Consider the following 16,367-nt stretch of genomic DNA (forward strand, 5'->3'; position numbering starts at 1 on the left):
TAATTACTTCTTTCAGTCATTCTGTCAAAGGATTTCAGCAAAAATAGTCTGTGTATAATCCCCAACCCATATCCACCAACGTGTGTCTTAATTCAAAAAGCAAAGCACACATTCTGGAATTTCTCTATATGGCTGGCATAGTCGCCACAGCAGTGAACTTGCTCTTATCTCACCACACCCTTCTGACGCAAACTCTGCTGCCACTTCCCATAGCCCTCCCCACCCTAAAACACACACACGCGCACACTAAGGTACTAACAGGCTCATTCCTTCGCCTCCATTTACTCAAAAAGATGTCCTGCATATAAAATGGAACAAAGCTTCTTCATATGATGATAAACTGCAGATTTGCTATTGTGATGCAAACCTCAACGTTTCACCTCATGTCAAGCCATTCACTTGTCCAGGAGGCAGATTAGCATCCAAGACAGGAAGGAAGAAGTTGTTTCTCTCGTAAAAGGCAGCTCATCTTTGCTGCAGAGCTGCATAGAGATTACAAAAAAAGCTAGAAAGAGAGCCAATGATGTCAACTATAGAGGCATAGGGGCAGGCTTCCATTCCCAAAGCACATACCTGAGTGGATAGTCTAAGCCTACACTTCCATATCCCGGGAAGAATGTGGTCGCTCGCACGCATTAGACGCCTCGCTCCTCACAATTAAGATACAGTAAAAGGCTAATGCAAATGTCCGCCATTTGCATACATTTAGAGTGGATGATGCAAACAAAGGTCCGTATGCAGTTTTCCAAATCACGTAATTTCACATGCTGTTTCCAACATCAATAGTCACACATTCAGACACACCCTCCCCACCCTGAGCACCCCACCCCCTTCACCTCCTCTCCCTCTTTTTCATTGCAGACAGTTTGGCAGAACTGCAGGGGTTGCTATGGGGACGGGATTCTTTCCCTGGTTAATGATTGTGCCGCAATGGTAGGGGGTCATTCTGTCACATCGCCTCTAATCTGGGGAGACACGGACAATATCCTTGCAGCCCTGTACCACACACAAACACACTCGATCCAGAACCCCCACCCATCCAAAATCTCACTCCAACTTTCCAAGGGGAATGGATGGGGGGGACTTTACTTCCTTTAGGTCTGGGAGCTAAAGCACATAACGCTGCGAGTCCCCTTCAACCTCTCTCTTCCAAGTCTCATTTTTAGTTAGTACACTGGTGCCTCACATCCTCCTCTCTCTCGGACACTGCATTCTCTTGGGCAGTTCCCGCAAATGAAATGCAAAAAACTGATACAAACAACTTTTATCCGTCTTAACATCTTAAAGTCTTTTAAACTTGTTTGTTTTACAGACAGTAAACTTCAATTTGATTTTATTCACTTTGATATACGTTCCAGGTGTACCACAAGTGACTCAACGGTTCACATTCCTCGACAGAAAAAAATCAATTAAAAGATAATTATTAGCTCCACCCAAATGACTTTCATTCATTTCGTCTGACTTAAACAAGCCACCAATAGACACTTTGTCAATTTCTGATGGACCAAATTGACCTGCTAATCCACTGAAGTCATGTTATTGTTAAATGACAGAAATGTCACATGAATACAGTAAAATGGGTTGCAGATGCCATGACTGAAAACACGAGCATAACCCTGCTAAAATAAAAATAAAACAATAAAAACCCAATAGCATTATGATCCATTAGCTTTTTCCATTAAAACCATTACAAAATTCCTTTTTGTAGGATGTTTTGGGCATTATTTCAATGGGATTAATCTGCCAGATAGCACCCCACCAGAAGAATCCATTACATACCAATAGACACCATTATAGTTTCCATTAAAATCAATACCCATTCCCATTATAAACATTAAATCCATTATATTTAAAGTGTTTTGGGCAGGGTTCTGTTGTTGTTTTGTAGCAGGGAGATTTTTACACTTGCTCCATAGTTACTGAGGTTTTTGGAAAGAATAAGATACTGCGAGTTCAGCCAATGGGCTAAAAATGATAGATATTTGTATAAAATAAACACTTACTGAAGACACTACTGAGAAAGTACGATGACAGGAAACAGAACGGAATGAAGGGGCAGATGGTAATACTGGAGTCAATGGTGCTAAAATGGACATTTTTGGACCGTGAACTGTCATTACTTTTATTGAGCTGTTATTTCAACAAATGTCATACAAGACTGATTCATTTGTGATTTCCTTTCTTCTTTTTACACTGAAATAAAGCCCTGCTAGCATGGTTTTGCTCCAAAACAAGCAAAATGCTCATGATAACACAGACAACCATATGCTAGTTTGTGAAATGTATACATTCATTGTTTTCACCCTTTGAATAATGTTTTGGGGCATTTTGTCAACAGTGGTGGAAATATTTGCAAGGCTTTTGAAAAAAAAGCAGATTTACACTGATTGTCATTATATTCACAATGGCCTTTAATAGCAAACCAATTAACAACAGTGTGTAAAGTGTAAAGACCACAGACCTTAAGAAAATACAACATTCTGACACCCGACTAACTGTGAGTCTTATGTCACTGTATGAGTTAGTGAATGATTAAAACAAGCTGGACTGTCACACCTGCATCCCACTGTATTCAGAATAAGAAGAACATGTCAGATGTAACTGTCCATTTAACTTCATGAGGATAGCAGTCTTCAGGATGCAGCAGAGACAATAGACTTGGGGCAATGGTCAACAAAGCGTGTGATGTTCAGGCATTACACCATATTGTTGACTTAACATAACACATCAAAGGAGGAAGTCCCCTACTTCATATGGTACAATCACTGAGTTTATACACAACAGAACACCGAGTAGTTTGTATGGCTCTTTAACAGCTAAGCTTCATGACAGGTTGAGGGTGTGGCGAAGACACTCGAGCACACACTGACAGCACGAATGGAGATTTAAAATTGGGAATGAGAGAGAGAGAGAGAAGAACTGTTAGGCGTGAAGGCTGCCGCCCTGCAAAAACAGAACCTCAGTCACACCCAGGGCTGACTGCACCCTGCTCCTAAAAATAACTGTGCTCTCGGACACCCTGACTGTCTCAACACCTAAAAACAGATGCACTCCACATCACCCCATGGCTAGCTTCATCAGGCTGCCAAAGGATACCTCGATTTACAACGTGCACCCGTGGCGATGTCATCGTCACAAAACCCAAAATCTGAGCCATGAGGGTGGCTGCAGTGTTTAACCAGTTTGACCAAAGTTTGTCCACAGCTGTCAATGATTACCAGCTATCTGGCACACCCAGGGCAGAGCACTCGGTGTTCCTCCAATGATAATGTCTCACTCTGCTCACCTCCCCGACTCCACCAATTTCAACTCCGGCAAGAGACACTGCTCCCGAGAAAGGAAACCACAATAAATGATACTGACATATCCACAGCCAAAAGGTGCTATACTCTGAACAAGTAAACTAATGGATCAGCTACATTGTACATTGCTCAATGGAGTCTTGAATCGGTTAAGACTTAAAGGGATAGTTCACCCCAAGATGACAATTATTTCATCATTTATTCATCCTCGTGTCATTTCAAACTTGTATGACTTAGTTTTTCTGCAAAGCACAAAATGAGATGTTGAAGAATGTTGGTGCCTCGACAACATTGGGGCCCCATTGACTTCCATTGTATGGACACTGACACATTTCTCAAAATATCTTCTTTTGTGTTTCACTGAAGAAAGTCATGTACAGGTTTAGAATGACACGAGGATGACAAAATTTCATTTTCGGGTGAACTACACCTTTAAAGATGAACTTAGCAATTCTTCTCTGCAGTCAGTGACTGAAATATCGACCCGGTCAAACAGTCAATATTTGGTCATTTTGAGATATATTTGAGATGTTGAGATGTTTCCATAGCTTAGTTGGTGGAGCAATGCGTTAGCAGCGCAAAGGTCATGGGTTCGAATCCCAGTGAACACATACACTGATAAATGTATACCTTGAATGCACTGTAGGTTGCATAAACGTAATGCAAATACAAATATAATCGCAAGACAACAAATTAGCAGAAGTAATTCGACGTAGTATCAGTTCCAATATCTACCAACAACCCTTTCAATAGATGTGGCACATTCCCGTCGTCTTGCACTTGCTATTAGTCAATTCTATTATATATCGAGCATCTGACACCCTGCTCTCAAGATATTTGCCTTCTCTGCAACATACATGAATCAAACACAGTTGCAAATGGCAAACCACAAACAAAGTCCTACTAAAATGGCATCATGGGACGTCTGACAGTTTATTATGGCCTAAAAAAGCCATGGTTCTGATTGCCACAGGCTACAGGCTTATATCAGGAAATGCAATGCAATTTCACCCACTGACATTAACCTCTTTAACAGCCCAAAAATGATGTAACAGTACTGGAGATAAAAGTACAACGATGACAAATGAAAGTGCAACAACATAACACTTCACAACAGACTTCAATTTCCTCACAGCATGCAAATGCGAGGCTGCTGTCACTTTAAGAAAGCAGCTAAGATGGTGTCTCGAGCGAGCTGCAATCGGCGCGCGCTTCCTTCCTGCCTTTGCCGCTTTTAAAGCAGCACTGCAGATACGAGACGAGTCCGAATGACACAGATGTGTTATATTCCGACTTTGCTCATAAGTTGCATACGTATGTACAATGCACCAGCTTTACGGTTAGGCGGCTTTCGGATAAGCATGGGCTCAGAGACGCATGCACAGGAGGCTGTAGTGCAGAAGGGAAGTAAGAAGCGCGCTAATCGTTCAGCAGCTCTTGCGTTATATGCTCATTTAAGGTTAACGGTGAGCAAACCGAAACCGGCTAACAGGACATTATGAGGAATTGACGTTTGCCGACTTGCTGAATGCAAACCGGACAGCGACAGTCGTGTCGTTAAAAATGCCGGTTAGGTTAGAAGCGAATAGATAGAGAACGAAAAACGGACTTACTTTTTTGTTCCGAGTCTCCGTGTGCATCTCGGTAGCTAAGCGGCGGTGAAAGGGTGGAGTGGAGGGGGGTCGGTCGGGTGGGGTGATATTTGAATAACAGTGATCTCGATGTCAGTTTTTCCACCTCAGTTTGAGAGGAGAAAGGTGCGCTCGTTGCCTCTGTGGTTCACAGAAATCATATCCCCGGCGTCGAGAAATAAACCCTCTTTCCGTCGCCCCGGCCGTCTTTCAGTGTGAGTGTGTGTGTTTGTTGCCGTGTTTCAGGGTTGGGCTCGAGCTGCGAGTCTCTCCTCCGCCTCTCCCTGCTGCTGACCCCACCCTGCGTCCCCACCCCTTCACCGTGTCAATCAGAGCCGCTGTGTGTGTCTGTGTTTGTAGCCAGAAACGCAACAGCGGCGCCCAACTCGCGATAATAGTATTTCAGTATCGTCATGATGATCATAATGCGCGGGGTACAGTTAGTTGTGAACATGTCACGTCACATGATGACGTCAAGTTGCATAGGATGGTCTGAGCTGTGACCACTAATGTGGTCGTTTGAATAAATACTTGATGTTTTATTACACTTGTAAGATATACATTTTTGGAAATAGTTCTTACAAATATAGTAAAACATGTAATAAACCACTTGTGTGGACATTTAGTCGATGTTTGCTTTATAATAATATCAACAGGTTTCTATGAGTTTTAGGGGTAGGGAAGATAATAAAAACCATAAGTATGAAAACCATTGTGTCTACAAGACGACATCAGTGATGTGGATCATATAAAAAGCGTGTGTTTACTTATCTACACACAATGTAAAAATCTTCCTTTTGGGACGTAAAATAATAGAGATTAACGAAATTAAATGTGATCGAAGAGTTGATGGTGTGAAGTAGATTCAAAATAAATTATATTTGTTTGTTGTGCTTGCATTTGGCGTCAATGTATATGATTATTAACAATAATTAGAAATGGTCTGCATTAATTGCTGAAACGTTTAATCGCACAGCACATGCCTGGGTTTCAACTACATTTCCCAGCATTCCCTCGACATATAGCATTACTTTCTGTTATAACGGGAAACATGAAGCGGTAAGTGACAACAAGTGGCACAAAAAGTTATAAGACACTTTTTAAAGAGTCTCTTTGCAAAGCCTGCATTTTATGCTACGTTCAAGACACCTCGGATTTGGGATATTTCCCACTACAAGCCCTGAAGTAACATCTGGATTTAGTGACATTTAACTATTAGGCTAATGATGAGTAACATTCAAACGTTATGGGTATTAATTAACTATTTATAAACTATCCAGAAATTATTTCCTAGTTTAGGTGGGAAATATTGGCAAAACTGTGAGCGGTTGTAGTGATGCCATTGTTTAAATGTAGTTTTAATCCAGTTTTTTCCTTTGTTCTTTTCAATCTGATTTATTTAGTTGTTTTAAAACTTTTAACATAGCTTTTGTTTTTTATATCTGGATTTCTTGTTGCTTACTAAGTTAATATAATCATCATCCGTTATCAGGGTAAATATTATTATAACATTCAGTCCTCTTGGTGGGGTTGAACTACACTTCCCACAATTCTATGAACCATTATTAGTTCCTGTTGAAAAATGAAGTTTGGGTACAGCGGAGAAACAGAAAGCGATAAGCAGCAAAGACACTCGTTTTTATGGCCAGTTTAGGGTTTTATGTGACATTTGTTATGGTTAGCCAACCTTGTCTTATTTGAAAAGAATAACAAATACTTACGGATTGTTGAGTCAAATATAGTGGGCACTGTCCCCTCCTTCAATAAGAGCTTGCTTGCGAAGCCTGCGTTAAACTGACAGGTTCGCAAAAGAATCCTGACTTAAATGTTCGGAACAAATCGTCAATGTCGGTTTTTAACGACCAGGAACCTTAGTAAAGAGAAACTTCAGCTACTCGTTTCTTAGATGGCACACAGTTTGATGGTTCGTCCCCCCCCCTTCTCGTTACACGTTAAAATAATAGGATTTTCTTCTTCTGGCGTTTACATTTGGTAGTATGACTGAGCTGGTCATGCATATGGGCGATCATGAATGTGCTCATGGATGTGACGTCAATACCTCGATGATTTTCCGTGATTTTGGCAGTTTTGTCTCCCAAAATAAGATTAGTGTGGACATTATCATTATAAATATTAAATTGTCTGTTTGTTTTAAATAAATTATTGTTTTTGATAGTGTGTAAATCGTTTTTATATATATTTAGATTTAGTTCAAGTAAATTGATCATTCAACAGTTCATTTGCGCAGAGACGCGCGATTTGTCTGTTGAACTAAACTACATTTCCCATAATCCTTTAAACCTTTGCATACTTCCGGTTTCAACAGGACGTCTGGATAAAGTGGAAAACATGAAGCGGTAAGGGACAGATTTGTAGTGGTATCACATATAAAATGTTATAATTTATTTGTTTTGGACTGTAGGCGTTGAAATATTTCGGATATGGATTTATTTCTTTTAACGTCATTAAGCCGAGATGTATTTTTACAGAACTGAATGTGTTACATTAGTCGCTTCGTCAAAAATATTTGGATGAATAACAAAAAAGGTCCCATTATATATGAGACCCTTTTAAATAAACTATTTGTTGAAATGATGTTCATGGATGTGTTGTTTGCTTGGTGCAGTGACTCTTTTTGTGTTGAAATATCACCCTGACATGTTTTATGATATTCCCTTTCATTGAGGTGTATTGTAATTTGTTTAGGGTTAATCGTCGTGTCTGTGAGGATGAGCCCACCCCTGAAGAACAGGAAACAGAGGGCCAGAGACAACTACACAATCTTCTAATACAGCAGCTGGACACAGATGTAGATTTTGACCGGTCAGTTCCTGAAAAATAATCTAAAAAAAAACATTTTTGCACCTCTAATCATATCTCTTATTTATTGATATTCCACGGGATTATTGAAGGCTGATTGGACATAGTATACTATATATGTAGGCAAATAAATAGATAGGGACACACAATTGTTAAAAGATAATACAAAAATATACAGCCACAGAAAATAATTAAGAGACCACTCCATAGCTATTTTTAGTTTTTCTAAATTTACTTTTTTCATGTATGTATTTAAGGAAAATGTTGAAATGACAACATTCCTCCCAAATTCCAATCATTGGCAGAAAATTGCAAGAGGACAAACTGATCAAAATGACAACATAAGATGCATCGCTTGCAGATCTTCGATACTTAAAAAAATCATATTTATGTTTAAACAACACAACACTGGTTTTACTTGTGTTTACGAAACAGTTCAACAATTAATATATGGTGGAATTAGCCTGATTTATTCTCTGCAATCTTGCAGTCTGTCACATGGCTGTGATGTTTGATTTTGTTGGAATCGACACAAAATACATGCTGCAATGCTTATTAAAGACATACCTCTTATTTTATCTATTATTCCAACGCTGTTTTTTTATATACACTTACATTACATTTTATATTTCCGCATTTGACACACACTTTAATCCAAAGCCAACTACAATTATTTCAATACAGTTAAAGGAGCACTTATGGGCATATATAATATGCTGTTATTGATATGTATGTTGTAGGTGTGTGGCTAAGAAGAAATGCTTTGCTCCAGCGGCAGTATACAAGCCCTTTGGGGAGCAGGCATCTGGTGTGAGGAGTCTGTCACAGTTCCAAGCCCTGCAGGATGGGGACCAGGAGCTGGCCGCTCTGAGAGATCTGGGCCTTACTGATGCTGAAATAGAGCTGTGGAGATCCAGAGACCTGCCAGAGAGCTTGTGGAAGGTCTAAATTACACACAAATCTTAGCGTAATCCACTGTTGAAATTAACGTTTTTTATAATGGATTTTAGGCAAAACGTGGTGTGTAACATGTTCACATTAAGGATAGTAAGACATTTACAGCAGTGACGCCTTGTCAAGTTTACCAAACATAATGTTTACCATTATCTCAGGATAGAGGGGTTTGTGCGGCACCAGAGGCGAGGAATCAGCGTCTGCAGGCCATTCGGAATAAAATGGCAGCACACGCAGAGCTGCTGTCCCAACCTCAGCGTTTCTCGAGTAGCCGGCCGCTGTCCCGCAGAGAGATGGAGATAGAGAAGGCTATCTTCCACGGCAGTGACAGCTCCACCTTCCTCACTGCTCTTTACCATCAAGGTTAAGATCATTTTTTAACTAACCATAATTACCTGCAAGCATTGTTGTTCATGTTAAAATCTTTTCCTTTTTTATTCCCAGAGGAAGAATCACAGGTCAGCCAGCAGGTGGCGACATCTACCAATGCAATGGACATTTTCTGCAAAGACTTTCTTAAAGATTATAACAAAAACTCAGAGAGACCAAAACCGCGCACAGAACAAACAGATCAGCCGTGCTCTGACACTGTACACTCACAAGCTCATACCTTCAGTGATTCAAGCCCATGCAAAGATGAACACACATGCTCAGAATCGGTACCCGTGTTGGATACCGATAACCAACCACAGTCACCAAGTGTGACAGTTAAAAAAATGACTGTCAGCCAGTCCATTGGGACATTAAATTCTACTTTTGTACAAGGGCATGATGGGCCGGTTACCATTAGTGGAAGAATAGAAGAAATTTCAGAGGAAGAGATCAAGAACAACCGGGAAACAGAAGAGGGTATACGGAATATTCCACGTTTTAAGAACTACCAGAAGGGAGCGCCATCCAATGTAAGGGCTGATAATTAAAGCGTAACTGCGTTTGAAATGTTTATGAAAGGGATATAAACCAAATTTCGTTAAAGCTAAGATGAAGAAGAAATTTTGAGGAGTTTAAATGCACAATTCATTTCCATCTTGCTTTTGTGCGTGTAGGTGCTGTGTGTGAAGAACATGAGTCCACGGGCATCTTTGGCTCAGCTGGTTTCTCTCTTCTCGAGGTTTCAGAAAGATGACACACGGCCTATTCTGTACCGCCTACTGACTGGCCGACTCAAGGGACAAGCGTTCGTTACGTTCTCTGGTAAGAGAAAGATGTTGTAAGAAATGTGCTATCCAGTTTTTACTGGCTCTGTTTAATAATCAAATATTGTTTATTTACTGGATTTAAAACAGTTTGCTAAACTTTTTTAAATGCAGATCTTGATCTAACATACAGTATACACACTGCTGTGTATTGTTGCAGTATAGCATGTTGTGTAATTGCTTCTATTTTGTTTTTTGCAGATGTGGAAAGTGCCCAAGCAGCTCTTGAGCTGTTAATTGGATACAGGATGTTTGATAAACCTCTGATCATTGAGTTTGGAAGGAAGAAAAGTGAAGAGGCCGATGCAAAGACTGATGGATCTTCTGTAGATCCCAATAACACTTTAGGACAAAAGGACACACAATCTTTAAATGAGGAAACCATATAAAAATACATTGTATAAACTATTTATTTGTAAATAATAACATTGTGAATCTCTGACTGTTTGCATAAAAGAACCACTCAAAAGACAGTTGTAATGCTTCTCTGGACCACAAGGTGACACTCATTCCCCATTATTCAATTTATTTGTAGGCTCAACACAAAGAGCCGTGAAATAAAAAAAGTATTTTAAAGCATTAACTCTGTCTTCCAGTTTTGAGGTCTTGTAAATAGAAGCAAAATTTGGCATGTGACTTGTCCAGCACTGTGCTATGGACACAAATGTTGCAAGGTTATTTTAGTTTACTCAAATTAAAACTTTGAAAACGTCTCTGTTCATTGAAATCAAATCTAATATTGACCTAAATATTATGGGGGAAACTTAACTAAAGAAAAATTGAACTGTTGCCTCAAAAATAAATTGAAATAAGTTTAAAGCACTAAAATTATAAGAATAAACAAAAACTATTCATTCCTATTTGACCAAATGCTAAAATTAGATTCCAATATTTACTTGTTATATTCTAATGCAAGAGTGCTTTCACAATCCAAACGGTATGTGCTTTTGAGCAAGGAACATTACATGTGTTTTTGTGCTTGTTCCCCTCTGACGTACCATAACCAAAATTGTCTCTGATAGGTACAGAGCGTTCTTTGTGGCTAATATGAAGACAGTATAATTTTGCAACAATAATACATGTATTCCAAAGACTTCACATGAGGAAAGATTATAAATGCGTATGCCTCACACTGACAAACAGCCTGAATGTTTATTTACAAAATGTAGTAAATTGTAACAATATCTGACAAAATAAACATTACGCTATACAATGATAAAAAAAACAACGTTTCTCTATGTGAATACAAGAGTTCATGTGTTTAAGTGCACTTTTAGCTCACAGTTCACGATCAGGCGGCTAAAAGGTCGTTGTGAAATATTAGCTCTGAGTGTTTGCAAAGAGGACCAAATAGTCCCAACATATCGATCTGGGTCATTAAAAAAACATCCATGTGTTTGTTTTGAATTTTGAACCTCCAAAAACGACCAACTTTTGGTCCGTTTGGAGAAAAATATATTTTTGTGTGTCTCATTTTAGTTCAAATGGAGGCATTTGCTCTGTCAGCTGTTCAGTATTCTGCTTGTGCCAAATCCATCTTACTTGTTAGAAGAGTCTTTATTGGTTCAAGTAATAACCACTTGAAATGGTACAAACCAAAAGCACAGATTTGCAGTATCACACAAATCCTCACACGTAACCTGTGACGTCATACCCAGCCGCTGTCGATTTTCTGGAATCCAGGGCTGGCATAGTTGAATGGGTACTGGTGCTGGTGTGACTGTTCAATGTCTGGTTCTTGTTGGCAGGTACAGAGTTCGCCGCTTTTTGTAGAGTGACTGGATGGAAGGGCATGGAATGGGGTGTTCCCCGTGGCATGCGCCCCATGCCAGTGCGGTCAGGGTAGGGGTAAGTGTGCCTGGTACCCCCGCTACGATCTGAGTCGTCGCAAAAAGACGCACTCAACAGCCCTCCACCTAACATGGACATGAGCGACGAAGCCAGTCCTACATACAGACAATCACCTATTTCAAACTTGAGACTGGCTGGCAAGGTGCTGTAGAAGGTCTGCACCACCTCATGGGTCTTCCAAGATACGGGAATCAAAGACATAAACCCTGCCAGGAGAAACAGGGAGCCACCCACCCCAGCCACTTTGGATTTGGCTGAAGAACCGTTCATACATGTAGTGCACTGCATGCCGATGGTGGACACCACACAAGCTAGAACTGAAAATATTGAGGAGATGACCATCATAGCTCGGGCTGCCTGTAGATCAGTGGTGAGCCCCAGCATCGTGTTGTACGTCTCGCATTGAAAGGCGCCAGTGCTCTGGTACACGCATTCCATCCAAAGACCTTTCATGTTGACCACCGCTGTCACGATGTTGGGACCGATGTAGGCTGAAGTTGCCCAGTAAGGTAGAAGAGTGGCTACCAGGGTCCCCAGCATGCCAAATATGCCCAAAAAGAACCCCATCAACTCCAGACCTGCTAACGCCATGTCAGCCTCTAAATCAATGTGTTCTCCAAAGCGGTTTGAAAGTCAAACAAAATGTAGTTTCTCTCTTGTTTACTATAAAAGATAGCAGCTTGATTTTAGCTCATGACATGCATCAGAAACACACAAGTCTCAATTTCAATAATTGAATTAAATGGTCTGGAAAATGTACTTACACTACATATGTTGATGAAATCAGATTGGTAATTCACTCATATGATTCACTTTCTGTGTGTTCCTTTAGTTCCTCCCAATTTTGTGATCTGCCATCTCTCATGTGCTTTAGATATTTAGGAGCCCCAGTCCATGTACACACAGACGCCTTTGGAAAAGTTAAGTTAAAGATTTACTTGTAACTCACCCCAAAACTGACCTTTTCTGTATCCATCCCAAAAACAAGGCCATTGTGGGAAAGGACAACATTTATAACAAAGTGGTTTTTTTAGTAGAGTAACTGATAAAACGTGAGATTTTTTTTCATTTTTGTTATTGTTTTAAACTATTTAAGTTAGACTAAGATCACTTTAAAAATCTGGGATTCAAAGTCACTTAAAGTAAACAACGTTAAATAATTTATAATTGTAAAATAATTAAGAAATACAAAATAAAAGTTCCAACTTAAAAACCTTAGTTCAAGCTGCTTTAAAGGTCCAGTGTGTAATTGCTATTGACAGAAATGCAGTATAATATACATAACTATGTGTTCAGAGGAGTATAAAAGACCTTACATAATGAAGCGATACAAATGCAACTAGAACTTTAAGTCAGTTTAATGTAATTTAAATTCAAATGACTTGTAAAGCCTAAAGTTTTTAAGTTGAAATTATTTTTTACAGTGTACACAAATAAATAAGACGAATCCTCAAAAAGATTTAAACACTTTTGTAAACTTAAGTCACACTTAAATTGACTTAAAGTGATAGTTCACCCAAAAATGAAAATTCTGTTATTATTTACTCCCCCTCTTGTCAAAATGTACTCTAAAATAATGTGCTATATACAGTTGCACTAAAAGTGGTTCTTGGCTCTTATTACACGGCTCATTTGAATGCTTGATTCTGATTGGCCAGGGGTTGTTATTTTCAAATAACAACCGCTCAAAACTATAATAACACCCTGTAACCCCTGCTGCAAATCATTTTGAGAGGGGCAGTTTAATATTACACAAAATTAATTATAAATATGTCTTTTAATAACATATGACATTATATTTACAAATGATTAAACTTATTTGCCCGTTCGTGACGTTTGAACGTCGTTGCTTACTTTAAACCTGAAACTAAACGGCTTTTCCTTGTCTGCATTCGGTAAAAATGAGCTAATAAAAGATTTCAAATTCACATTTCATGTCCAGCTATTTTCTCATCTGGCAAGTAACTGTGTAATAAGCGGGATAATGTACAAGCAGCCGGCTGTTATCGCGAAATAAGCCCCTTCAGTGTGATACAAGACCCTCCGCTTATTTCTGCTATAACAACCGGCTGCCTGTACATTATCCCTTACATAACCATAGAGGAACCACTTTAAGTGCTTTATAGCACCATTTATGACTTTCTTCTGCAGAACACAAAAGAAGATATTTTGAAGAATGTTGTTAATTGCATTGTTTTTGTGTCCATACAATAGAAGGGAATGGGGGCCAATTTTGTTCGGTTACCAAACTGTATTTCAAAATATGCTATTTTGTGTTCTGCAGAAGAAAGAAAGTCATAAAGGTTTGAAATGACAAGAGGGTGAGTAATGATGACAGAATTTTCATTTTTGGGTGAACTGTCACTTTAAATGTAATTGGACAAGACACAAAATACTTGTGTTTTTTCAAGAGTTTCAAGATTTCACTTTTCTGAGTCATTGAACACTTGGATGTTTCTTTGGATGAATAAAGTGAGTTCAAGTACACAGAGCTCTTGGCACATGACACGAAATATGTTCCACAATGTTTTTACTAAGTAAAATCATGCCTTCATTTTTGAACCATATATCACATTACGTACAAAAATACGTCAAATTATAAAAACGTATTTGGGATTTCTTTTCATGTTATAAATGCAATTTGGTTGAATGATTGTTACAAAGACAACCTAAATGTGGTACAGCTTGGTCGAGGTTTAATGCAGAAATGACTCCAGATTATTGCTATAATGATGACTACAATGATGATTTATTGCAAGTATGAGCCACACATTTACTAAACCTGCAATTTACCATCCAACACGTATTGGGTAATGGCAAGAAAATCACTGTGATAAAATAAATAAGAGTGGTAAAAGAGTGTGATGCATGACTGTATGCTTTGGCAAGTCATACGCTAATTTAATTTTGCAAGTAAAAAGAATGTGAAATTAGTTTTTTTTCATAAACAATCTAACAGAAATATACAAAGAAAAAGCAAACATAAACTCACCTGGTTAGTTAGTTAGTTATATCTTGAGAACGACAAACGGTGCAAGTTCACCTTCACCTTGATGCTCTTATCTTTTATTATAGAAAAGTGCTTGTATGTTTTAACTGGATTCGACTGAACGCTCAGTTTAAATCACATGTCACATCTCACGGTAATAAGATTATACTAATAATCCAGCCTCTTACTGAATGTGTTGTATACCGGAAGGGTCAACAAAGAATCAACTAGAATGGTACATACAAGACAGTTTAAATTTCATTATTCCCCCCCAAAAAAATTCCCCACATCATTTTGGCTTACTTTTTTTAAATAAAATGTGATCATTAGGGCTGTCACAATATCATTTCACTATTATCGTGGCCAAAACACTTCTCATAAATGATTATTAAACTATCTATTTAAGGTTTTTATGAACAAATAATGCTATCAGTCAGATTCATCTTTAATTTCCTTTTTTATTTGCAGTCGATAATCATGGTTTTTAATATTACGGTTATTGTGACACCCATAGTGATCATAATACACATGTATAGAAATGACATTATCATGACAGAATTAACTACACTGATCTGATGTTATCTTCTTAGACTGATAAATGATGAAAGATGACTGATGAAAAAAATCGCTTGCGCTATTTTTAAATCACTTTGTGATCCGAAACAAAGGAAGTTTTGTGGCTTAGGTGACCAAATACTTTTTGGGTCAGGTTTATGTTAAGCTTTCGCGTATGTTGTTCTAGACTGAAACTTCAGTTTCTTAATCCACTATTTTTATACTATTGGATGTTTGTTGAAACGATGACTGATGAAATACAGTTGGAATGTTCATCGGGTCACAGTGAGGTCTCTCCGGTTAGGGGTGAGATGTGTAGGTGCAGCAGTGGGAACAGTGCTCCTGTACGTGGACCCAGAGAATGAGAGCAGAGGAGGTGATAGGAGTGTGTCTCCAGAAGTGTGAGGACTGGTGCCATTATCACACAACCTCAAATGAGTTCAGAGGTGTTGAGATGCACACAATGCAGTATAGTCTGAGCCCGAATGTTTATTCCCGAATCAACGCTGGTCAACTTTGACCTGTATGACCTGAAACACTCTGAAATATTAAGTTATGAGTGCTAATAAATGAAATATTATGAATCACAGCTATAATTTATTCTGTAAAATATGTGTCAAGTATATCAAAATATGGTGTCTTGAAAATATTTCTTGAGCCGTATTGTATTGTACTGGAATTCAAACTTTTACTAACAAACATCAAGCAATATCATGCACATCAGTTATACAGTCCTATCACGCATGTGTCATTACACTGCCTTGTTGTTCTCACCTCATTTGCAGAGCTCGCATTTGTGAAGGTGTGTGTGGATAACACCCTCCCTCACGCCTCCACGGACACACTTCTCCCACCATCTCTGCTCCTCTGTTCTCTCCACGCGTGTACCAGGTTCCCACAACAGCACTTGCACACTCTGTCTCCGAACTAGACATGCACCGACCCCACTGCGACCTTTGATGATACACACTTATTAGCGCTGTTGCCCACTATTATTATTGCTCATACTTCTTATTTTACAAGTCCCAAATGCACAACATTTGGAGAAGAGGTGAAAATTTGTAGTCCA

The 16,367-nt window shown here is 38.9% G+C and overlaps 3 protein-coding genes across 7 annotated transcripts in view; 1 reads left to right on the forward strand and 2 right to left on the reverse strand.

The window, feature by feature from the left end:
• klf8 (Kruppel like factor 8) overlaps window positions 1-6,916 on the reverse strand; it is a 37,327-nt gene extending 30,411 nt beyond the window's left edge. Inside the window, exon 1 of one of the 2 annotated variants that reach the window (XM_057360043.1) lies at window positions 6,655-6,916. Coding sequence is in view for 1 of the 2 variants with exons in the window: in XM_057360042.1 (XP_057216025.1) it covers window positions 4,916-4,942 (27 nt within the window). In the remaining variant the exon portion in view is untranslated. Of the gene's footprint in view, window positions 1-4,915; window positions 5,379-6,654 lie in introns of those variants that run through there. The other variant, XM_057360042.1, reaches the window with a different exon arrangement.
• A 275-nt stretch (window positions 6,917-7,191) lies between these two features.
• rbm41 (RNA binding motif protein 41) lies at window positions 7,192-10,634 on the forward strand. The gene is made up of 7 exons (XM_057360385.1): window positions 7,192-7,290; window positions 7,640-7,756; window positions 8,494-8,695; window positions 8,866-9,070; window positions 9,152-9,609; window positions 9,754-9,901; window positions 10,105-10,634. Exons 1-7 carry the CDS (start codon window positions 7,283-7,285, stop codon window positions 10,290-10,292), a joined length of 1,326 nt encoding a protein of 441 aa, XP_057216368.1. The 5' UTR covers window positions 7,192-7,282; the 3' UTR covers window positions 10,293-10,634.
• Window positions 10,635-11,290: 656 nt separating this feature from the next.
• On the reverse strand, window positions 11,291-14,861 carry cldn2 (claudin 2). Of its 4 annotated transcripts, none has more exons than XM_057360389.1 (3): window positions 14,747-14,861; window positions 12,519-12,664; window positions 11,291-12,275 (listed from the first exon to the last, which is right to left on the reverse strand). In XM_057360389.1, exon 3 carries the CDS (start codon window positions 12,205-12,207, stop codon window positions 11,533-11,535), a length of 675 nt encoding a protein of 224 aa, XP_057216372.1. In that variant the 5' UTR covers window positions 12,208-12,275; window positions 12,519-12,664; window positions 14,747-14,861; the 3' UTR covers window positions 11,291-11,532. The 4 variants fall into 4 exon arrangements, with proteins under 4 accessions (XP_057216372.1, XP_057216371.1, XP_057216370.1 ...); XM_057360388.1 differs by having other exon boundaries at window positions 11,291-12,332; XM_057360387.1 differs by having other exon boundaries at window positions 11,291-12,417.
• Window positions 14,862-16,367: the final 1,506 nt, after the last annotated feature.

This window comes from Triplophysa rosa, linkage group LG19, assembly GCF_024868665.1.
Source record: "Triplophysa rosa linkage group LG19, Trosa_1v2, whole genome shotgun sequence".
Taxonomy (NCBI): domain Eukaryota; kingdom Metazoa; phylum Chordata; class Actinopteri; order Cypriniformes; family Nemacheilidae; genus Triplophysa; species Triplophysa rosa.

Bases quoted from the DNA above. Each gene is read 5' to 3' on its own strand.
- rbm41 (XM_057360385.1), top strand. The intron at 8,696-8,865 runs GTCTAAATTACA...CCATTATCTCAG, and splicing joins TGCCAGAGAGCTTGTGGAAG to GATAGAGGGGTTTGTGCGGC. The intron at 9,610-9,753 runs GTAAGGGCTGAT...TTGTGCGTGTAG, and splicing joins AGAAGGGAGCGCCATCCAAT to GTGCTGTGTGTGAAGAACAT.
- cldn2 (XM_057360387.1), bottom strand. From the start codon at position 12,345: ATGGCGTTAGCAGGTCTGGAGTTGATGGGGTTCTTTTTGGGCATATTT.